Consider the following 25,055-nt stretch of genomic DNA (forward strand, 5'->3'; position numbering starts at 1 on the left):
CCATAATATTTTACTCGAATCGAACTCGGGTCTTATCGAATACCTCTTTTCCTTTAATTACTATTTTTGGTGTAAATCTCCCTCGATCATAAAATTTCTTTAACCATTCTCCATTTTGTGAAGTCTTTAGTATTCTTCCATCCAATTCTTTGAGTTTATATGCCCCATTTCCAAATTCTTCGTGAATTAAATATGGTCCTTTCCATTTGTTCTGTAATTTTCCAGACCATTGTTTTTCTCTTCACGCTTCGTATAATAATACTTTTTCTCCTATTTCAAATTTAGGTTTCCTAATTCCTCTTTTGTCATGTTGTTGTTTTTGTTTTTCTTGAGCTTCTTCCACGTTCTCTTTTATTTTTCTTCTTATTACTGGTAGCTCCTCAATTAGTATTTTTACTCTATCAGCTAATGTTATCTTGTTTTCATCTTTGTCTAATGGTAATTTCGCTCTCCTTCCGTACGTTGCATAAAAAGGTTTAATTCTTGTTGACGATTGCTTCTTTGTTCTGTATGCAAATAATACGGATGGTATATGTTTATCCCAGTTTTCTTCTCCTAATTTGGCTAATCCTTCGCATAAAGTTTTATTGAATCTTTCGACCAAACCATTTGTTTGTGGCCTATATGGTGTACTTAATCTATGATTTATCCCACATCTTTCTACTAATTCCTCCATCATTCTATTGTTAAAGTGAGTCCCTCTATCGCTAATTATTTTCTTTGGACACCCATGTCTACAAATTATATCCCTCCAAATAAATTCTACTACCTCTTTCGCTGTAGCTTCTTTTAGTGGTGCAGCCTCGGGCCATTTTGTAAAATAATCCATTACTACTACAATATACTTATTTCCCTTTTCTGTCTCTTTTAATGGTCCAACTATATCTATTCCAATCATCTCGAATGGTTCATTTATCTTTATCGGCATTAATTCGTTCTTTCCTCTTGGTTTTCCTCTCATTTGACAATTCCAACACGTTTTTACATATTCTTCTACATCTTCTTTCATATTTTTCCACCAATAGTTTTCTTTTATTCTATCTAATGTCGCTTCTACTCCAAAATGTCCTGATAATTCGTTATCATGCATCATGTACATCAATCCTTCGTATTCATAATCCCTGATTACTCTAAATTTGTTTTGTCCTTTTACTCTATATAGAATTCCTTCTTTCAATTCATATTTATTCTCCTTTTCGATATTGTCAATTATTCTCTTGTAATTATTTTCTTCCATAATACCTCTTTAATTGATTTCGCTTCTAAATTTGTTATGTTCTGTATTTTTAGTTCTGTGCTCTTCTCCATTTCTCCACCTCTTTAAATACTTTTCTCCAACTACTATTGTCATTTTTAACTTTTACTCGACTGTATCTTTTAGTATCTTCGTACACGCCCTGATTTTCTTCAAACATTCTAACCATGTCCAAATATTCATCCTTCTTTAATGTTGGATATGATGATTTTTCCGTTTTCTTTGTTTCTCTTCCAATGTAATTTTTCCAACATACGTCGCCATCTTTTTCTAAAAATATCACTATTGATTTATCTATTGTTTCTTTCAATCTGAATATTTCTTTTTCCATCTCATGATTTCCATGTGGAGTAATTAATCCTCTGTCAAAACTTTTCGTTTTTTGATAATAATATTCACAATATGGTGATTTGTCTAAAATTATTATATCTGTATCTTCATCATATTCTAACATTCTTCTGTTTATTTGTTCTACTACTTCTTTTCTAAATTTCCATTCCGTCTCCATCTTTGATTCATAAAATTCATCTTTGTCTTTTCTTCTTCTTTTATAAGTATTGAATCTTACTTTTAATCCTTGTTTTTCCCATTCTTTAATTAAATTTTGTACTATACTTGTTTTTCCTAATCCGTCTACTCCGTCGATTATTACTATTTCTGGTTGATCCTCTACTATCTTTAATAACCTACTTAATGCGTCGGCGTTCGTATTTTCTTTTCCCGACCTATGTATTACTTCAAAATTATATTGCTGTAATTCCATCACCCATCTTGCTCTTTTTCCTTTTGGTATCTTTGCATTCATTAATCCTTTTAATGCACTGTGATCTGTTATTACTTTAAATTTTCTATCGATTAAATATTTATGAAAATGTTGAATTCCCCAAACTATTCCTAAACATTCCAATTCTGTTATCGGATAATTTTCTTCTGCTGGTAATAAACTTCTACTTGCATATGCTATTACTACTTCTTTTCCCTTTTCATCTTTTTGACTTAATACTGCACCTAATCCTCTTCCTGATGCATCTGTTATCAATAGAAATTCTTTCTTCCAATCCGGATGTCGCAATATTGGATATTGTATTAACTTTTCTTTCAACTTTTCAAACGCTTCTTGTTGTTCTCTTCCCCAAATGAAAGGTATTCCCTTCTTTCTCAAATCACTTATTGGTCTTGCTATCTTTGAAAAATTCTTCATAAATTTTCTGTAATATGAACAAAGTCCCAAAAATGATCTTACTTCTTTCACTGTTATTGGTGCCTTCATTTCTTTTATCTTTTCTATCTTTTTATCGTCTGGCCTTAATCCATCATTTCCTACTATATGTCCTAAAAATTCTATGTTTCTTTCCAAAAATCTACATTTCTTTAATTTTATTATCAAATTATTCTCCTGTAACTTCTTTAATACTTTTTCCACATGTTCCATATGGTCTTTTAAATTTTCTGAATATATCATAATATTGTCAATATATACTACTACAAAATCGTTTATGTATTCTTCTAATATTTCATCCATTAATCTTTGAAATGTTGCTGGTGCATTCGTTAAACCGAATGGCATTACATTATATTCAAACAATCCTTTCGAACATACAAATGCTGTTTTTTCTTTGTCTTCTTCTTTCATTTCTACCTGATTAAATCCTGCCGCTAAATCTATACTTGAAAACCATTTTGCTTTTCTGTATTTGTCTAATAATTCATCCATTCTTGGTAAAGGAAAACTATCCATTATAGTTATCTTATTTAACTTTCTGTAATCAATGCAAAATCTATATTTTCCTGTTTTCTTTCCTGCTAATGTAACAGGTGAACTCCATGGACTTTTTGATTTTCTTATCCTTCCTTGTTTTAACAATTTATCCACTTCTTCGCTTATAAATTTTGCCTTTTCATCTGTTTCTTTGTATCTTCTTTGCTTTATTGGTTCTACCCCATCTTTTATTTTTATCTCATGTTGCGCTGCTTTTGTTCTTCCTTCTATTTCCTCATCGTATTCCAAAATATCTTGGTATTCTAATAGTAATTTTACCATATTTTTCCAAATTGGTTCTTCTACTTCCCCTATACTTAGTTTTTGCATAAATTTTTCACTTGGTTCGAGCATCTTTTCCGTCTCTCTCTCTTCAGAGCCAAGACTCTCTATTTAAAATTCTGGTGCATTCTGAATACCTCTCCTTCATCGTTACTTTCGTATTCTTCATCGTCCTCGCTCTCCTCACTTTCATATGCCACTTCTCTTTCATATCCTACTGGAATCGTTATTATTTCTCCCTGTTCTTCTATCCTTAAGGTATGATCCTCAAAATTTATTTTTGCATTATACAGCTTCCATATATCATTTCCCAAAATTAGATCCTCTTCTTCTGAATCGATTACTTCAACTTCTTTTAGTATCTCTAATTCATCTTTGTATCTCAAAGTTATATTTGCCTTTCCTAATGCTGCTATCTTTTGTCCATTTGCTATTGTACATCTAAATTTACTTTTTCCAAATATAGGTATATTCAATCTTCTTCTTAATTTATCTGTTATCACACTTACTGCTGCTCCAGTATCTATTATTACATTCACTAATTGATCTTCAACTTCTAATTCTGTTCTCATTGCTGTAGTTCTCTTTTCCTCATTTTTCATAGTTCCCACCGAGCGTAGTCAATTTTTCTCGTTTATGCTTCTTGGTCTATATGTTCCTTCTCTCAATTGTTTATGATACTTAGGATTCTCATTTATCATTTGTCCAATTGTTATATTCGCTCTACAATTTTTCACGTCTCCCACAATGTCGTAAGGTGGTATTCCATCAGTTAATCTCGGTCCATACTCTCTGGGTTTTGTTGGTCCTCCTGCTTCTCTCCATTTTCTTAGTCCCTCTGTTGGGTCGTAATAATCTTGCCTTTTATTACTCCATTTCATTTTTCTTGGTCCTATCGGTCTATCCCAATTCTGTTCAGTTCGTTCAGGTGTATACCTTGGTGTTGTTGTACCACTTGGTATTTCCCTATCATCCATTCTATTTCCCGCTTCTCTTAATTCTTCTTGTAAATTTCCTTCTTCATTATTATTTTTATATCCCACTACTGGATTCGTCCTTCTTGTTTGTCTTCTTGTCTTTACTGCGTTATCTTTTGCGTATAATTCATTATGATAATTTAATTCCCTATCTTCATAATCATCATAATAACCTTGTGTATAATACATTTCACCGTATTGTGGTTCCTCATCTTCATATCCATTATAATCATATTCTTCTTGGTCATCATATTCGTCCATCATATTCACTCCTACATTCCTTCTTTTCTCTGGACACTCTCTTGAATAATGACCAGCTCTACCACATGTATAGCATGTCGGTACTCTTTTTTGGAATGACTGATTTCTTTGAATTGGTTGATTTCTTTGCATTGGTTGGTTTCTTTGCATTGGTTGGTTTCTTTGTGGCAATCGCCTATAGCTCTGACTCACTAAATTTCTTAATCTTTCATTCTCATCTTCTAACATCTTAATTTGTAACTTCGCAAAACTGTCTGCTAATTCATCTACACTTACCTCTTTATTATTCCTTACATTCCCTTGAACAATAGGTTCTTGTCTTCTTTGTTCATCATTAATTCCTTTTGGTCGTAATTTATCTGTTAATGCTTCTAAACCTCTTTCTACGTTCTTTGCTATCTGAAATGCTGCATTTAAATCTGCTGGATTTCCTATTACTACGTCTTTAGTAAAGTCCGGTTTTAATCCTCTATTAAAAATTCTCTTTTGCTGATTTGCTGCTACTGCTGCATCACCTTCCGCTCTCTTTAACATATACTTAAATCTCGTAAGGTATTGAGTTACATTCTCGTCTCCCTGTCTAATCTTTTCTAATTGTTCTAGCCATCTATCTTTAATTTCATCACTTGCATACTTTCCAATTATTCTTACTCTTAATCTTAAATTATGATCTCCATTAACATTCCAATCGACAATATTTACTCCTTCAGTCTTTAACCAATCTGCTGCTCCTCCCATTAATTTCGCTTTTGCTATTCTAAATCTCTGTGCATCATCATTCCCTAAACCATTCGCTGTAAATGTCTCCTCAAATTTATCTGCCCACTCTTCTGGATCTTCTCCACTGGTACCATAAAATGCTGGTATTTCTACAATAGCTCCTCTATTTGCGTTTAAATTTCCTATCGCATTAGTATTCGCTTGAACTTCTCCTTATAATCCTGTCAATGTTACTGGTGGTAATACTAAATTGTTCCAATCTGCCCCAATATCATGATTATACATAGTATTCATTAATGCTCTTAGATCTGCTCTGAGTTCATCTCTTGATGCTGCCATTGTTATCTTTGGTTTTATTGGTGGTACTGGTGTTATTGGTATTATAGGTACTTCCTTTGATTTTTTATTTTTCTCTTTACTTTTTGGTTTTTTACTTGAGCCAATTTCGGGTCTTTTTATATCCTCTTCCATTTCATCTTCATCATCTGTTGGATTTTCTTTTTCAATATCTTTTTCACATTCTATGCAGGTTTCTTTTCCAATTTCAAATTCTTTCTTTAATCTTTCAATTTCACATCTTCCGCATTCTTTTGTGTTTTCAACTCTCCATTGTAATATTTGTTCATCTAATTTTTCATCTTCAAGATTCCATATTGTTAAATATTTCTTCATAAATTCATATGTTGTTATTATCTTTGTGGTTACTCCAAATTTTCTTATTCTTTCAATTTCCGTTATTTCTACATCATATCCCATTCTTTTCAAATCCATTCTAATTATTTCTTCGAATATCTTTGTTGTTTCTGTTTCTTCAACATTATTAGATTCAATAGATTCATCAGATTCCTCATCTGACATTTCTTCATTTTTACTAATTGGTAAATTTTCTTCCTCCCCATCGTCTGTTTCTGTTATAGTATAACTTCTTGGTGTGTCATCACTATCTGTTTCATCTATATTTAATTGCTCAAATCCCCTAATCTTATCATAAACTTTTCAGTTATTTCTTTGCTAATTCCCCAACCATGTTCACGAACTTTTATGTGCATTGTGTGCAACATTAATCTAATCTTTTGTTTGAACGCTTCTATCTTTTCTGTTGACTCGTCTTCTTTTAATTCAGCTTCTTCATATAATATATTTTTGTACCTTCTAATAGTGCTATCTTTACATTCTACAAAATCTGTTATAGCTTCTTTATACCATTCATAAAATTCCCCAAATCTTATATTCACGTCCCAATCTTCCAAAATATAACCATATCTTATTAATTCTTCATTCCCTATCAATCTGTCCATTGTTTTATCTTCTTTATCATTTTCTATACAATCTCTCACGATCACTATTATTATTATCTTTAATCCTTTTTCTCTTAATACCGGTTGTTTCAAGTATCTTATCGATTCGACCATTACATCTAATGCATCTCTAGTTCTTCCTTTTGTATAATTATTTCTTTCTTCACTATCTATACTCAGTAAATTTAATAACGCTCTTATAGTTTCTGCATTATAATCTTTTATCGTATATTCAAATTTTTGCAATATTTTCCAAAATTTCTTGAAAACTTCTGGTGTATCTCTTATTGGATAACATATTTCACATGTTATATTTTCTCCTCTTAATTCGTCTATATCTACATTTCCGATATTTTCGTCATGTCTTAATTTGTGGTTCTCGTAATCAACCCTCCAAGTTTCATACCATTCCATCGTTGTAATCGTTCATCCAGAATCTTAACTAAAATCTTACCTTCTTTTATATATATATATTTCACTCTCATCGTTTCTATTTTCAATCTTCTATGTTTCTATTTTCAATCTTCTAAACATTCTTTTATCTTTAAATAGATTGCTCCTTTCAATCTTTAAATTCCATCTTTCAGTTTTATATATTTACTACTCCATATTCTATTATTAATTTTTACTGCGCCTTAAAATTTCAAAAAAATTTTCTAAGTCCACAATCTCCTCAGACTGCGGAGGTTTTTACTGCGCCACCAAGCTTATCTTTTATCACCGATATCCATAATTTCACATGTCACCTCTTTTTGTCACTGTGATTCATAATTTCACTTATCACATCTTTTTGTCACCAAGATCCATAATTTCACATATCACATCTTTTTGTCACCAAGATCCATAATTTCACATATCACATCTTTTTGTCACCAAGATCCATAATTTCACATATCACAAACTCCAAAATTTTCATAACTTTTAGAGTTTGCGGATTTCCAATCTTTCTTATCGTCCACATAAATCCTTCTTACTATATATTCTATATTATATAAATTAATCTATAATACGCAAAATGTCGTTCTTTTCAGATAAATGTCCTTCTTTTCAAATAAATGTTCTTTTTCAGATAAATATTCTTTTTCAAATAAATGTTCTTCTTTTAAATAAATGTTCTTCTTTTAAATAAACGTCCTTCTTTTCGGATTTTACTCTATTATTAAATACTGCACGTAATGTTCATTATACGGCTCGTTAATGTGTAAATATCCTTCTATTTTATCTTCTTTTAACGGAACATTGTAATGAGAGCGTGACCTAGCACACTACACCAGGAACCCTCATCTGAAATGTAGCCTAGGACCTGTAACAATACAACGTATCCATTTTTCCTCCTTCGTTGGCCGACTTGTCTCTTAACGGGTGAATCTAACCTTCCAAAATCCAGTTTCAAAAGTCATCAGCTATCCATAAAACTCATCTAAACCAACTTATCTTTCCTCAAATTGGTGGACCTATACTGGGCTTATCTCTATCTTTTCCCCATTGGGTAAAAGCATAATAGTTTACAGGTTTGTCCCATTTTATCCATTCAATATTTCTTGATAGTAGGTGTCTTTACAATTTTCATTCCCCGTCCCCAAAGCAATTTGCGCATTATTGAGCTGGGTATCCAGATTTGACGTAACCCATACGTTATAATCCTTAATATTGAAGAATAAAAATTTTCCAATCTCGAGCATTTATCCAAAATTCAAACTCAGAGGTAACCCATACCACACAGATGAACCCCGGATAATACATTGGTGTTCTCCCATTATTAATCTTTATTCCAAAACTCATCTTTCACTTCCACATCTCCTTATGAAATTTCTCAGGTACTTTATTCCCGAAAGAAATATTCTTGTGCTTTCTATCAATTAGGTGATTACTTGCACAACAACAAACTTCAATCTTTCACCTTTTCAAGTTTTTAACTCAATTAAATCCTTATTGATTTATTGGTTCCTTTTGAACTCGTTAAAACCTGAAATCTAAAAATAAATTCTAAAATAAAATATTGATTAATAATACCTATCAGTGACTTACTAACGAAATTAAATTTTCATATTCATTATAATAATAATCATGTGATGATGATCATTTCCTTTCTTGCGAGCATGCACCATATGAGATCCCCCAATTCCCTCTGTCATCAATTTACAGAGTTGCCACATCGAACGGGCATTCCCATGGTCGAACGAACGAATAAACGAACAAACGAATAAATGAACGAACGAATAAATGAACGAACGAACAATTAAACGAACAAGCAAATAATCGACGGCATAATTAACAAATAATATAATCAACGCACAACAACAATATACAACAACATTCTTGGTTTACAACATAAATAGCGTTAGTAATATAAAACATCAAGCGATATAAAATAAAATTTAACTTCTCTAAATTTTCCCCAAATTATATCCACTTTTACCTTTAATTTCAAACTTCGATAGCTCTCGCTACGAATTGTTACTTTCCAAAAGTGTATATTTAATTCACCTTAAAATTTCCATTTATTCAATTAAAATTAATTAAACAAACATTAATTAAAGTTTAGGGCGAACCTATTACCTTTAATTAACATTAAACTTTACTAACAAATAATTAAAAAATAAAACTTATATTTTTATTGAGTTCTGTGGATGAGAACTGTGGAATTATTTTGAATTCTGTTCTCTTTTTATACAAATTTTATGCTACTTTCTATTCTATCTATATACTATCTTTTATGTTCTTTTTACATATTATCTTTGAACTATCTTTCTAATATACTATCTATATTTTAAATACACTATCTTTTAATATGCTATCTTTTATATATATATATATTATCTTTTATAACATCTTTGTATTATCTTTTTATATTATCTTTTATATTATTTTATGTTCTTTAATCTTTTCGACATTATTTTATATGTTCTTTCAATCTGCTTCATGTGTTTTGCTTATAATCTATCTTTTGTGGCTTATAATTATTCTTTCTAATCGTTCTTATTGTTAAAGATTGCTAAGCCGCAATTGATCGACTCTATTTATCCTATTGGTTCCTTGTCAATCATTTGATAAATATTACATCATGTAGATCATTACTCTTCCTAAATGTTTATCCTTTTCGGCTAATTATTTATCCATCTACGCCAATTCATAATCAATTTGTTCGTTCTTAATATTTGGCAATTACATTTGGTGATTGAATTTTATCATCTTTTCATGCTTGATATTCGACCGTTTACAGCATAATAGAGAGAAAATTCTTTGTGTTTTTTTTTTAGTAAAAATAGATGAGTATAGTAGAATAGATAGGTATAAATGATTTTTGGAATCTTTTCTTAATAACAATAGATTAGGATAATACAATAGATAGATATAAAAAAATTTCCTGTGATTTTTTTAATAATAGATCGGTATAGTATATATAATAGATAGATATAATAAAGAAATTTTCTGAATTTTTTTTTCTACTTTTGATCGTGATTTTTGATCAGTTACACTAAAAATTATGACCAATAAATTTAACTGTAAGATGACCAACTGACCGTTCAACGTGAACCACTAAAAACGTAGATCGTTTTGATCAAATAGATAATACTGACAGAAATAAACAAAAACAACAAACTACTAATTAATTGGTTGGTTAATAGTTTATCACAATCAATCAATCATCTGCTCAAAATTGAACTTTAATCGCAAATTTTGGTTAGTTTTTAGTTTTTGTGATCAAAATGCCAATCAATTAATTCTGGAGTAGACTAGAGTCAATTAGTGCTCCTAACAGATCAGATCAGACCAGATTTTACTTAGATTCAATCTGATCTGAAATTAATTAAATCTGATCTGATCTGATCTGATCTGATTCGAATCTGATTAAATCTGATCTGATCTGAATCTGATCTGAATCTAATCTGAATCTGATCTGAATCTGGTCTGAATCTGAATAAATATGTTATAAATTCTAAAGTTATAATTTGTAATTCCAGTCAAATTCAAAATTCTGAAATTTCAGCCAAAATGCCAAAATTAAATATGTAATTCGGCCAGAATTATGCACTTAACTCTGGCAGGAATTATTGAATTTCCCAAAAAGGAAATTTAGGTTACATAAAATGCCAAATTTGTTCCTATAAAAATCGATTTTTGTGGAATGGCTATCGCCAAAAAAGGAAATGATCGACATATCAGTTTTGGCTGGAGTTTAAAATTATGAATTAATTCCAGCCGGCATTATGAATTCGGCTGAAATTATTAGTAAAATCAAATCTGAGATCTGAATCAAATCTGTCAGATCCAATCTGATCAGATTCAGATTTTAAATAAGTCTAATCTGAATCTGATCTGATCTGATCTGATCTGATCTGAAATTAATCTGATTTATTCAGATCAAATTTTTTTGATCTGAATCTGAACTGCAGATTAAATTTATCTGATCTGATCTGAATCTGACAGATCAGATTCAGATTAAATCTGATCAGATCAGATTTTTTTCGGAGCACTAGAGTCAATAGATCAATATAGTATAATGGATACAAAAAAAATTTCTGGGATTTTTTTTATACAATAGATCAGTATGGTATAAAAAAGAATTTTCTGGAATTTTTTAATATAATAGGTTGGTAAATAAAAAATAGTTTGGTAAAATAAGTTTTCTATCAGAATATAATAGATGGAAAATTCTTTGTTCTGATATTTTTTTTATTAACAATACTGTAACAATAAGTATAAAAAAATTTTGGAATCATTTTTTAATAACAATGGATCAGTATAATACAATAGATAGATATAAAAAAATTTTCTGGGGTTTTTTTTAATAACAATAGATCAGTATAGTACAATATATAGATATAGAATTTTCTGTAATTTTTTTTTATTTAATAACAATAGATATGATAAAAGTTTTGGTAATTTTTTTTTTAATACCAGTAAGACAATAAATACAGTCAACTCTCGATATACCGAAGTCGCCGTTCAAGACTAAAACTTCGGTATATAGTGATCTTCGGTATATCAAATTTTTTTATATACCGAAGTTTATATAATTTTTTTAGAAAACTTTGTTATATTAAGATTAAAATCATGTGACTTTATTTAGCTTGAAGATAAGAATGTCGAAAAGCCTGTGTAATGTATCTAGCTTTAATCGTAGAATTATTTTAATAAATTTGTTGATCGTACTAACCATGAAATTCAATATATGGTTAGTTTGATGCCCAAATATAGCTTAAACTTTTCCAGCATTTTAATATTATACTTGAAGCTTGAAGCTTGAAGCATATACTTAAGTGTAGGCTTAAACATAAGCTTCAAGCTTCAAGCTTCAAGTATTGATCTGCAGTTAGCTTCTCTACGGATGGCAGGTTAATATATATATTTTTTTTAAAAAAAAAAATTAAAAAAAAATGATGATCATGTATGTAATCATGTATGTAACAAAATGGTAAAAATGATACTGTAACAGATAAGCGTAATTATTTATTAATAATTTATTTACTATGATAAAAAAAAAGTACTATAAAAGTTATCGAAAAATAAAATATTACCATAAAATAAGATCATAAATAAATATCACAAATAAATAATTATTTTTTTCTTTTTTTCCTAATTAAAAAAAAAATGTTATCTATTCTTTTACCATTACCGGTTAAATAAATGGAAGATTTGGTAAATGTCAATCATTATGTAATCAAGTTTTCCCATTCAAAGTTAAAAAAATTCGGACAAATGTTATAGTATCTATAAATAAATAAATGATTTTTTTTTTACAAATATATAATAATTACATCAAAATATTTGATCATAAAAAAAAAAATGATTCTTATTTATTTATGAAGAAATTAGAGCTCCGAATGGGTCAGGTCAGGTCAGGTTATATCAGGTTGTCTGTTTGACCTGACCTGACCTGAAACCTGAAAAATTTCAGGACTATTTTTATTAAAGTATTGAAAAAAAATGGTACAAAACTTTTTTTTTAATATAATATTATGAAAAAAAACGTTTTTGCAACGTTTTTTATTAAAATATTGAAAAAAAATATTGCAAAACGTTTTTTTTAATATAACATTATGAAAAAAATGTTTTCACAACGTTATTATTGAAATATCAAAAAAAAAATGTTACGAAACATTTTTTTAATATAATATTATGAAAAAACGTTTTCGCAACATTTTTTCTCGAAATATTGCGATTCAACATTTTTATATTAAAATCATATAAAAAAGTGAATCCCAATACTGCAATTCACTTTTTTATATTGATTTTGTATAAAAAAAGTGAGTTGCGGTATTGCGATTCACTTTTTTATATAAATTCTATATAAAAAAAGTGAGTTGCGGTATTGCGATTCACTTTTTTATTTACCGCAACTCACTTTTTTTATATAGAATCTATATAAAAAAGTGAATCGCAATACTGCAACTCACTTTTATTATATAAAATCAATATAAAAAAGTGAATCGCAATACTGCAACTCACTTTTATTATATAGTAGAATCAATAGTTTCAGGTCAACAGGTCAATCAGGTCAGGTCAATCTTCATATCTGACCTGAATTTTTTTTAAAAATCTCATACCTGACCTGAATTTCAGGTCAGGTCAGGTCAGGTTACCTGAATTTGGCTGACCTGTTCGGAGCTCTAGAAGAAATATTGACTTCATTTTTTAATTTAATAACACTCATAAAAAAAAATATTTAATAAATATCTCTTTTTTTTGAAAAAAAAGAAAAAAAGAAAAAAAAATCATTTAAGAAAAATATTAGTAAAAAAAAGATCTATTCCTTACATAAAAATAAATAAATACTACGCCAGCAAAACTCACTTTAATTTGTGTAATTCGTTCAATTATTGAATGAGAAAGTAATAATTTTATTATAAAAGAAACTATTAGAAGATAATACTTCCTTTTTTCCAAAAAATCCATCAGTTTCAAAATGGATTCCCGATTTTACATCTGGTGATGTAGTTACTTTGCAGAAACTTCAATTTTTATCCAATGTCATTTAGATGTTTAAATAGAATCGGGACGGTACTGTGCCAATTGAATTCATGAGTAAGTTAACATTAAGTAATGGAAAAAATTACGATATACTGCCATATCCGTTACTATGCATGGTAAATTATTTTAAATGTATTGCAGATATATCGCTATAATTATTGTAAAAATATCATAACAATATATTTAAATTAACTAAACTATGTTGTTAAATAACATTAAAGTAGTGTATATATATATTTTTTAATTGATAAACGTATTCTTTGTTTAGTAAATGAAGTAGAACATATTACTCAATAAATACAAAAAATACATTGAAATTTAGGCAAACATAGTTTACACTAAATCTCTCCATATCAAAATCTCCGTATGTAAAATGAAGTAAAGACTAACATAACCAGATCGCTATTCTAATGACTAAACTAAATCTAAAACTCATCTAATTCTAAAAAAAATTACTATATACGTTATCCTAAAATTATAATATATTTTTTTTCTACTTTTCTATTATTATCTGCTGTTTTTAGTTTTCTAAAATTATCTATCTAAACTTTCCACCTCCTCTTGTTTAGGTCGTCTTAACTGAATGCGATGTCATTAAACTTGATGATGGCTCGCTCACTCCATCAAATTGAATCTTGAGGTGACGTTCTTACCATTTGTCTGACGTACATTTTCTTTTAATTCTCCATATTTGTCTATATTCTATAAAATCATCTTATTTTTTCAATTGTAATCCATTTCCAGTTGTTTCTGTCCTAACTGACTTTTCTAACGCTACCAACAAATCAAACTCATTGTTAAAATATAATAATATAAATCTCATCTTGCTACCTTTAATAACTTTCCAAAAAAAGGCTCCATATTTGCTGATGTGTTCTTTAATAACTATACTATCTTTAACTAAACTTTCAACCTCTAATTTCATACTTGTTTGCCAGCGAAATTTGTCTTTAACTTGGTGATATGTTAATCTTGAATCAAACATCCTAAAAAAATAATTACGTTCACCCTTTGTTATCGCCACCACTTTTATATATTTTTTCATAAGCATTGCTAAAATGCAGCATGTGCTTTAACTGTCTTATACTTATAACATTGTTTGACTCTCATATATTCTATAAACCCTACATTTTTATTCAATTGATTATAAATTTCCATATCATTCCAATAATATGGAATATTATAAAATGTAACTTCTCAGCAAAATTCTTATCCAGAAAATCTTTATCGTGATTACTGATCACTCCAAGCTTTACCTTACTGATCATCCATTTTTTTGATCTGTGCACGCGCACGCTTCCATTTTTTGCTTACATTAAAGTAGTATATATTTCTTATACAATTATTATTTGATATATTGTGAGATGTTATGTAGGAATCGTTACAATCATGAATAAAACTAAATTTATTACAGATAATGGAAAAATACATCACCATCAATCAGTATTTGCTCGTAACCTATTATATATTAGACAGCCCAGTTAAATTACAAAAAAGAAAGGAGAAATTTAATAGCCACCTTTTGGGAATTTTTCGTCACAAATTTTTTTGGTCAGCGCAGCAAAAATTTAGCACGCGGCTAGATTCAGCAAGGATTGATGAGAAGTGAGGTGATTTACTGTGGGACTAAATTGACAGCCATATCCGCAGCAAAATCACGTGGTCTGTGTAAAAGTAATGATAGAACCTTATTCTCAAGTCTCGTGTTCGCACAAAAAAAAATTTTTGAGAAAAAAGTAAAAGGTTTCTTGATGGATCTCCTATGGATTTTTGAGAAATTGGGCTGGACAAGGGTACCGCCAAACTAACTGAGCTGCTATATTGAATGACTTGCTTTATGCTTCACGTTCAACTGGGGTTATGGCTAGTTTAGTTTCTTGGGAATACATACTAATATTTTGTTTTGTAGGTTGTGGGTACTTGGTGTCAGAAAAGAGGTGTTCCTATTCTTTTTTCCAAATAAGTGATAGACTTAGCTTCTTTGTTTAGGTTAGGGTACATTTCCGTATAATGGTATACACACGTTGTTGCTTGGGATTAGATAGGTTAGGATATATCAATAAGGGTAAATTACTCAGTTTCTAGGTTTTGTAGAAGGGCACAGTAGGTATGGGCGTACCATTGCACGCATAGTGAAAGCTGTGGAAATTCCCTAGATAGTTGATGAGGAGTAGGAAGAACAGAAATTGAGTAATTTGGGAAAGTGTTTAGGATTAGGTTTAGTGATGTTTTATTAGGATAGATCAGTTTGTTATAGGGTCATATCATGTTAGCATGAGTTCCTCTATGTATTTCTGCAAATTAAATAGGTTCTATTAGCCACCTCCATTTTCAGAAAGAATTGGCAAAACCTAAAAAAAAAAAACCAAAAAATAAACTGTTAATAAGTTTATTAAAATAAATTATTAGAAAAAAAAATTAAAATTACTTACCAAAATCCAAAGATCTGAGAGAACATCCTAAAAAAACATAAACGAATTGTTAGTAGAAACTACTATTTGTTAAAAGGGGAAAAAAATTGAAAACATACACTTACTGAAACCAAATATCCAGAGAAATCTGAAAGAACAATCTAAAAAAAGAAAAATAAACGAACAGGTAGTAACCATTCATTAAGCTAAAAATAAAAAATAAAAATTCACTTGCTAAATTCCCACGTTCAAAGAGACTCAAAAAAATCACCTAAAAAAGAAGAAAACGAACTGAACTGTTAATATTAGTTTGTTAAAACATCAAAGAAAAAAAAATGAAAAATATATTTTACCGAAATCTGATTTCTCAAAACTTTCCATATCCAGAAGAAAATGGAACATACAAAGAAATAAGAAAAGTTTTCTCAAAAGAAGAAAAAAAATTTCTTTGCAAAACTTACCATATCAAATTAAACCCAAAAAGGAAAAGCTTATTTTTAGTTTAAATAGTTTAAATAAATAACTGTGGGTGCGGCTGCGGCTGTGGTTATATTAATATTGTATCACGTGATTTATGTGATATATAATTTATAATTTATATAAATAGGAGGCTTTCTCCGAAATTCAAATTTTTTTTTAATCTTTAATTGATATGTATATATGTGCTTATATACAGTATACACACATATATATATCTAATATAAATAATGATATGTATCAGAAAGTCATTTACAATACATTATACTAAATATAATGAAGGAGTTTGGTATCATTAGATCTGGTAAAAACATTTCCTTGAAAGATAGAACGAATAAACCATATACTTTAATTAATTAATTAACTCATTTATTCTTTATGAGCTCTGCATAATATTTTTTTAAATCATTTCATCTCTTTTTTAAAAAAGTGTTTAAAGCTAAACTTTAACAAGATTAGACAGGAACCACTAGTAAGAAGCTTAAAATTTTTGGATGATTTCTGATGAATATTTGTTCTTTAGATAGAGCTAGACGTGTAAAATTTTGTTGGTATATCGATCATATCTCTTATATTATTTGGCTGTGATTTTTCCGGGATCATCTTTATGAGTTGGAGTCTTGGAGATGTGAACTATCGTGCAAATCAATTTCACCTGATGTCATGTGATTATAAACAAAAATGAAAGTATTTATTTTTTTATTTTAATTTGATGAATGTTTAAATTGCTCAATTATTTTTATTTTTTCTTTTTAGGGATTCTTTGAAGTACCTTAATTATACCTTTCATTAGCAATGCAAACATTCCGGATTTATTATTAGTATAATCAGACTTGAAGTTAGTGGTCATAAGCTATCTCACCAGCTGGCAAAGTGTATGAAATTTCTTTTAATTCACTTGCTAAAGTCATCTTTAGTGTAGGTCTAGTAATACATTGCCTTAATTGAGCGTGGCTACAAAGTTTATGATTCCACTAGCAATTGACCTATAGTCACATGATAGTCACATGCTAGAAGTGTTTTAGTTGCTAAATCTGAGGCTATGAATCTCTGATTTATTTTTCTTTAAAAAATTTTTTATGCAATAAATATATATTTGTAATTAAAAGCTGCATTGTATTGATATTTATTAATAAATAATTACAAAAAAAAAATTATTTGTTTCTGATTGTATGACAATAAGCAACGCAAAAATATTTATCTTTTAAAAAATTATTGTATATAAAAAATGCATTTAGAATACCATGAATATGCTACAAAGATGTCTTCTTAACAATTTCACAATATTGTAAAAAATATCTATCCGGTATAGTTGAAATGTCATGAAAATTAACGTTACATGACCACATCAATATCATCCAAATGTCATTTCATTATTGGGATGATATACCAAAAAAATTTGACTGTCACATTACTTTTAAGATTCATAGACAGTATAGTTAAGGTAGCTTAATGATACCTTAAAAAATTTTAAGTTTCTGCAAAGTAGGTTTACAGGAAAATTTTTCTCAATGAGGAACCTCTTCATGATGATATTTTGGAGGTAATTTTAATTTATTATTTATGTAAAAAAAATAATAACACCCAAAGAAAATAATTATTAATTCTTTTTTTAAAGTTAAAAAATAAAAATTAAATTACTAGAGGACAGCAAATACAGGTGATCATTTGACGATAAGTTCAATCTTTGTTTTTCTCATTAGTTACGTTATAAGACAAGTACAAGATGATGATAATTTATTTAAAAGTATCAAATTTAATGTTAATAAATTTGTTGGAAAGGAATATATTGTTGATAAAATGTAGATGCTTAAAAGCGGATAAGAGAATTGATAATAAAGCGAAAAAAATCCATAAACAGATTCTTTTTCTTAATATATTCTACATTATTACAAACAAAAACATAAATATGGTGCAAGTAAACTATACTCAACAATAAAATTGTAGTACTAAAAAATCTCATAAAATTTTAAAAAATAAATTTTAAAGAAAATAAACTGGTAGTTTTATTCTTCAAGACAAGTACTATCAAATTACCGGTCAGATATTTGAAAAAAGATCTGTATAAAAAGTTATAGGCGTTTAAAACTAACCAATTTTTATATGATCGGCCTAAATTTGAAACAAATTGAATCACATGTGCCCTATCTTATTGGTCAAAAATTTTTATAATTCAGGCCGAAATTATGATATTTCAATGCTTGCCCGAATTATCACATTCATTTGATGAGAAAATTCCTTTAACAATGAGAAAACCTTCTGATTTATGAGAAAATCATCACACATTTACTGATGCCATGTAAAACAAAATGACAACAACAAGTTAGTAAGATACCTAGGGAAAAGGTTGTTATATATTACAATACCATGTAATTTAAATATGAAGAGTTTCAATGAATAAATTTTTCGTTTTGACATAACAGATAAAATATTATGTACGAAACAGTGTAACATATAAAAATTCTCGTTTTTCATTGGATAAGGTCTGATCACGTGATATTAAAACTTGCGCCAGAAAATTGAAACATCATCACGTGATTGTCACGTATAGTTTACTTGCACCATACAAACTTACAATAAATAACATTAACTGAAAAAATATTAAAGACCGTGCCAACTTAATTCCTGATGCCACCCTAGTTATACTATGAAAATCGTTACATATTTTACGTTTAACAAATTTTACAAATTACTTGTTGTTAATCCAATTATCTAACGTTCATATCTTTTAAAGAAGCTAAAGCAGCTAAATATTTAACTTCAAAGTAACGTTAATACTGAAAAATAAAAATGAGAGAATAAAGTTGCGAAAGTTATGCAAATTAAACATCATTTGATCATATGATTTTGATCTTCGGTATAACGAACTTATTTTTATTATATACTATTATAAACGGTAAAAATGAAAACTTCGGTATAATGTTATATAAAATTTTATAGTAAAATCAGTATTTCAAAAGATTTTAATTATTAATGAAAATGGTTATACAAAAATCTTCGGTATATGGTGATCTTCGGTATATCGTGGCTTCGGTATATCGAGAGTATACTGTAGATATAATAAAATTCTTGAGACCCTTTTTTAATAACAGTAGATTTGGTAATAGACTATTATTAACTTATTAAGTTAATGATTGTTTTTTAGTAGTGGTGCAGACTTTTAAACCTTAGGTTGTTATGTCATTTTTTTCAACATCCCGACCATCCTGTCACATTGTTGTATGGTGCCATAAATGACTTTTGCCATATGGAATTTTTAGACTTTTAGACTTTACATGAACTTTTTATGTAATTACTTTTATATTTTTTAGACTTTATATAATTGTAACTACTTTTAAACTTAATATACTTAACATTAATATAAATAATATAAACTTTTTTTTTATTTGAAAACTGCTTTTAAATTTTTTAAATTCGAATTTAACACATCGCCATATACTACTACTAAGATTTTATAGATTTACAAAATCCAATCTTTCAGGATGGAGAAAATGGATTGTGTGAAGAACTAAATATACCTAATACTATAAAGAAATATAGAATTTAATCCTATTGACATAGTTGATGATATTTTAAATACTAGATTAGAGTAAATTGTTTACATGCTATCATTATGAATTTATATCCTTTGTTTAAATACTAGTAATAGTAAAATTGCATATAGAAAAATGTTAAATAATGCTATTAATTAAAAGAAGGAGTAATTGTTATTATTTTTAGTTATATATAAATAATAAAAAATATGCTAATTTATTTAATTTTTTATTTGTTTTAATTATTTAGAGATTTTTTTAATAACAATAAATTGGTATAATATAATGGATCTAAAAAAATTCTCTGGAACTTTTTCTAATAACAATAGATTCAATAGATTAGTATAAAAAAATTTCTGGATCTTTTTAATGACAAATTTATTTGTAGTATAATAGACAGATATAATAAATTTATTTGAGATTTTTTTTAATAATAATTGATTGATATTGCTAATAGATGCATATAAAAAAATCTTTGGATTTTTTTAGTAATAGATCATTATGAAAAATATTTTCCAAGATTTTTTTCTATTTAATTAATGATAGATTGATAATAGATAATTAATGTTTCAGTAAGATTCTTTTTAGTTACCATTAATAAAAATTTTTTATAACTATAGATTATATTTAATGAGATTTGTAAAAAAGTTTCTTTTTTTTTTAATAACAACCCTATAAAAAATTTTTAGAAAATTGATCACATATTGGAGTTCTTTTGGAATGAAAACTAGAAAAATGATCATTTATTGGAATTTACCCAGAAAATTTTTTATAAAGTAATAGATATGATAAAATTTTTTGGTGATTTTTTTTTAATAATAATATATTGGTATATGATGCAAATTAACAGTAAGTAGCTGCTAGTTTTTTTATGATAAAAATTGGGCAATTTTTTTATAACAATTGAAAAAAAAATTTTTATTTTTCAATAGAAAATTGGCCAATTTCTTTTTCTAAATTAAAAAAATTTTTATTATTTTTAATAAAAATTGCTCAATTTATTCTATTATTAAAAAATTATAAAAAAGTGACCTATTTAAAAAAAGTAGGTAAATGTTTTTTAATTGTTTTAACAAAATGTTGTAAAAACGTTTTTTATTAATAATTTTCATAAAAAAAATGCGAAAACGTAAATCAATTAGTTGCCTGTGTCACCAAAATTAAAAATGTTCATATTTTTTTATTCCGTAAAATAAAAAATTTTTTTTTTAATTTATTGCTAAAATAAATAATATCTTTGCTTAAATTTAAATAGTTCCCATTTTTTTTTTGATTTTTTTTCTAATGAAATAATTAATTAATTTCACTAGAAAATATTAGAAATTTTTTTTGTTCGTGTAAAAAAATTTTTTGATGATCAACATAAAAGTAAGAAATGTAAATTTCTTCATGATCTATCAAGTCAATAATGATTTTTAGTAGCACAGAAGAACTCAGCGCAAAAAGTTTCCACTTATAAAGGTAACGCAACGCATTGTTCATAATTTTAACTTAGTAATCCTAATTTTTATTGTGATAAATATATATATAATATGCCGTATATTTTTTTTTATTTTATTGCCATCATAGTCTGACAGTTTTATTGAACCACAACTTCAATGGGTCAGAAAATATGGAAATATTGTAAAATACAATGGATTATTTAATAAACCAACCCTTTTTGTCGCAGATCCAAAAATAATTCAAGAAATAACTTTAAGTAAAACTTATGACTTTGTCAAACCTTTTAGTACAGTTGGTATTTTAACTTCTCGGTGATAGTCTTTTATTTGCGGAAGGTGATGATCATAAGATACAAAGAAAAATGATGAATCCAGCTTTTGCTTACAGTAATATCAAAGTAATTATATTTTGTCATAGAAAATTTTAATTTTGAACCAAATTAAATAAATTAATATTTTTATTTTAATTTAGGAAATGGTTCCAATATTTATTCATGTATCTTCTATTTTAAAAGGTTTAATTGAAAATGAGATAAATCAAGGAAATTCTAATATTAATCTTACACCCTATATCTCAAAGGCTGCTTTGGATATTATTGGTTTAGTAGGTAAAAGAAAAAAAAAATTTTTTCCAATACTGACGCATTAATAATAAGAAACTGAAAAATCTACTTTTTTTAGGATTTAGTTGTTAATTCAATTCGTTGACATCCTCAAACGAATTGGCAACAGCATATAATTCTATTTTAAATAGCTCACCAAGTACTTTACAAATTGCCATTACAATATTATCAGAATATGTTCCATTTATCGGAGATATTCCAATAGGTATGAACGTGAAATTTAAGAACACGTGTGCAGTTATTAGCCGCATATCAAAGAAATTAGTTGAAGAAAAGTAGAAAATGGAGTATTAAAGAATAAGGATTTGCTATCATTATTAATCAATACCAATAAAACATTACCCGATGAAGAAACAATGACTTACGAAGAATTAAAAAATCTAGTAACTAAAGAATAATAAATTATTTATTATTTATTAATTTATTAATTTTTGATTATTTACCTTTTTTTGGTAAATATTTCAGCTTATGACATTTTTAATTGCAGGACATGATACTACAAACGTTGCAACTTGTTGGGCTTTATATTTACTCGTACAACATCCACATGAGCAAGACTTATTACGTGAAGAATTAGTTAAAGCTTAACAGTCAGTGGTCATATCAAGGATCGGCATGGGGAAATGTTTTTATTATGATGATTGGCATGATGTCGATCATTTTTTGTAAAATCATTTTTTAGCTAAATAAAAATAATTTACATAATAATATATACTGAAATTTTATACGTGACTGCATTTTATCTCAAAGTTAGAATATATTAATTTTCATTATGATTTAATAAATATTGAATAACTTTTATTAGTAGTGAATTTTTGAGCAATGAAAAATTGCCAAGTTTTATGACATTCTAACTTTAAAAGTGTTGTTTCACCATGATTTATAACCATATGATATGTGAAACTGTGAGACATGAAGAAAATATTTTTATCTTCATAATGTGTAAAAGAACTTGTTAATAAGTTGCATCTTTCAGTTCTATTTCACCTATTTTAAGCAGTTAAAAAAACGTGAATTGCAATGTTGGAACAAGACTACAGTATTCCTTCGCCAACACTTTCACCATTTACTGTAAATTTAATGGAAGAAGAATATGTTGACGAAATAAACAGTGAGCATGAAAGAATTTCACTTTCACTTAATGAATTGCTAGCTGATAATGATACTGATAGTACTAGTATTAATAGCGAAGATTTTGAAGAAGAAGTTGAAGAAGAACAGAAAGTTTGCAATGAAAAAGATGAAATCATAGATAATTTAGAACAAACAAGATTTACACCATGTGTAATTGTTGATTTTATTGAAGGTGAGATTAAGCAGTGTAAAAAAACAGCAAATTTAAGACAACTTCGCAATTTATTTGGTACTTGGCAAGTTGATAGAGATGCGGTTAACAAAGTTAATGGTGTTTTATCAAAATTAGGTGTATGCGATTCACACTTCCAATTTGATAATAAATATTTACATTAATCACTGTTCAAACAAACAAAGGACTTTGATGAAGGAATTATTCAATGGCGTCAGTGTATTTTCTGTAACAAATATATCACATTTTTTTCTAGGGGTAAAGGATGTATGGTACACTCATGGTATTTAAACAAAAAAAATATTCAAGTTCCGTGTATTGGTCAATATGTATGTGAGGCGTTACAATCATGCCCACCTTTATGCAATCCAGCTTTTGGAAATGTTAAGAGACCATTGTATTTGTTGTTTATGTTACGAAAATTTGGGTGGTCACATTTACCATCATTCTGGAATTAGAGGAAAAAAAGCATCAATATGCATTTCTGAAAATTTACATGCAGATGATATAACAAAAGGACTTGAATTTATAGGCAATTTATTAATCAATATTGCATGAACAGGAAATAATGAAATTAAAAAAAATATTTTAATTAAAATTTTCGAGGCTCTTCTTCTTTTTTTTCCATTAAAATCTGATTCCACTACCACTTTTTCCACTTCAACTGCTAATACATCAAACTACGAAGAACAGGAAAAAATTATTCTTAACGAACCTCCTAGTTTATTCATGATAAAGACTCTTTTTATAAAAATTTATAAAGAAAAAGAATATAGAAAGAATGTAGAAATTAATGATTTTAATGTAAATATTTCTTTATTTTTCTTATTTTCTTATAAATAAATATACAATTTTATATTTTTGGTTTATTTTAATAGGAATTTGGATGTACGTTTGGACAAAAATTGTGGAATTCACGATTAGACATCAATTTTAAAAAATCTGCCATAGAATCTCCACAGACCATTCAAGAGTACTATAATGCTTTTCCAGAATTTTTAAAAAATTTTTTTTCTGGAATGGTTGATAAACTGTACGAAAAAAGATATCAATATGTAATTTTCAACGAAAAAAACATAATAAATGACCAAAAGTAAAAATTCCTGAACAGACAATAAAAGTTGTAACATTTATTGCATCAATGTTACTAAGTTTAGCTTTTCCTCACCTAAAGGTTTGGTTACCTCAAGTTTTAGCTAGTCTCAGTCATATGCCATGATTATTAGGTTATTTTCGACAATTGTTAACAGTTTGTCATGTAACATCACATACAGATCGGCATGAACGAAAACTTGCAAAAATTCGGATGGAAACATCAGATCCAACAAGACGCCTAATACAAGGAAGTAATGTTTGGAATTTGGCTATTATCGATAATATAGACTTTAAAGAGAAAAGCTTCAAATTTGGCAATATCTATGATGTTACTCATGGTAGTTCTCACATGACTCTTCGAATGGCTTTTCAAATTCAATTACCAATTGAAGTAGAAGCTGGCCCAGAAAAAATTATTGAATTAACTGCCAAAACTCCTCTATTTGAATATTGGTATTAATAAAACATTAACAATATTTCAACAAATTATATATAAACTATTGGATTTCAAAAAAATTAATGAAAAACTTACTTATGAAACAAACTTCAACACCGAAACTATTAAACGTGAAATACTTAATAAATTAGATTTTGGATGTCGTGGTCCATCTTCTAATATTGTTATATTAGAACCAGGATTA

General features: G+C 27.8%; 4 protein-coding genes across 4 annotated transcripts; 3 read left to right on the forward strand and 1 right to left on the reverse strand.

Annotated features, from left to right (window-relative positions):
• Positions 1 to 14,242: 14,242 nt before the first annotated feature.
• On the reverse strand, positions 14,243 to 14,512 carry OCT59_023776 (uncharacterized protein; the record flags this gene model as incomplete). The annotated part of the gene is made up of 1 exon (XM_066134949.1): positions 14,243 to 14,512. One exon carries the CDS (start codon positions 14,510 to 14,512, stop codon positions 14,243 to 14,245), a length of 270 nt encoding a protein of 89 aa, XP_065991027.1.
• Positions 14,513 to 21,752: 7,240 nt separating this feature from the next.
• OCT59_023777 (uncharacterized protein) lies at positions 21,753 to 22,601 on the forward strand (the record flags this gene model as incomplete). Its single annotated transcript, XM_025308853.2, has 4 exons — positions 21,753 to 21,788; positions 21,863 to 21,998; positions 22,123 to 22,218; positions 22,501 to 22,601. The coding sequence occupies 4 exons, from the start codon at positions 21,753 to 21,755 to the stop codon at positions 22,599 to 22,601; spliced, it is 369 nt and encodes a 122-aa protein (XP_025176745.2).
• A 432-nt stretch (positions 22,602 to 23,033) lies between these two features.
• OCT59_023778 (uncharacterized protein) lies at positions 23,034 to 23,483 on the forward strand (the record flags this gene model as incomplete). Its single annotated transcript, XM_066134952.1, has 1 exon — positions 23,034 to 23,483. One exon carries the CDS (start codon positions 23,034 to 23,036, stop codon positions 23,481 to 23,483), a length of 450 nt encoding a protein of 149 aa, XP_065991028.1.
• A 1,142-nt stretch (positions 23,484 to 24,625) lies between these two features.
• Positions 24,626 to 24,874, forward strand: OCT59_023779 (uncharacterized protein; the record flags this gene model as incomplete). The annotated part of the gene is made up of 1 exon (XM_066134953.1): positions 24,626 to 24,874. One exon carries the CDS (start codon positions 24,626 to 24,628, stop codon positions 24,872 to 24,874), a length of 249 nt encoding a protein of 82 aa, XP_065991029.1.
• Between the last annotated feature and the right edge of the window lie 181 nt (positions 24,875 to 25,055).

This window comes from Rhizophagus irregularis, chromosome 4 (genome assembly GCF_026210795.1).
Source record: "Rhizophagus irregularis chromosome 4, complete sequence".
Lineage (NCBI taxonomy): Eukaryota > Fungi > Glomeromycota > Glomeromycetes > Glomerales > Glomeraceae > Rhizophagus > Rhizophagus irregularis.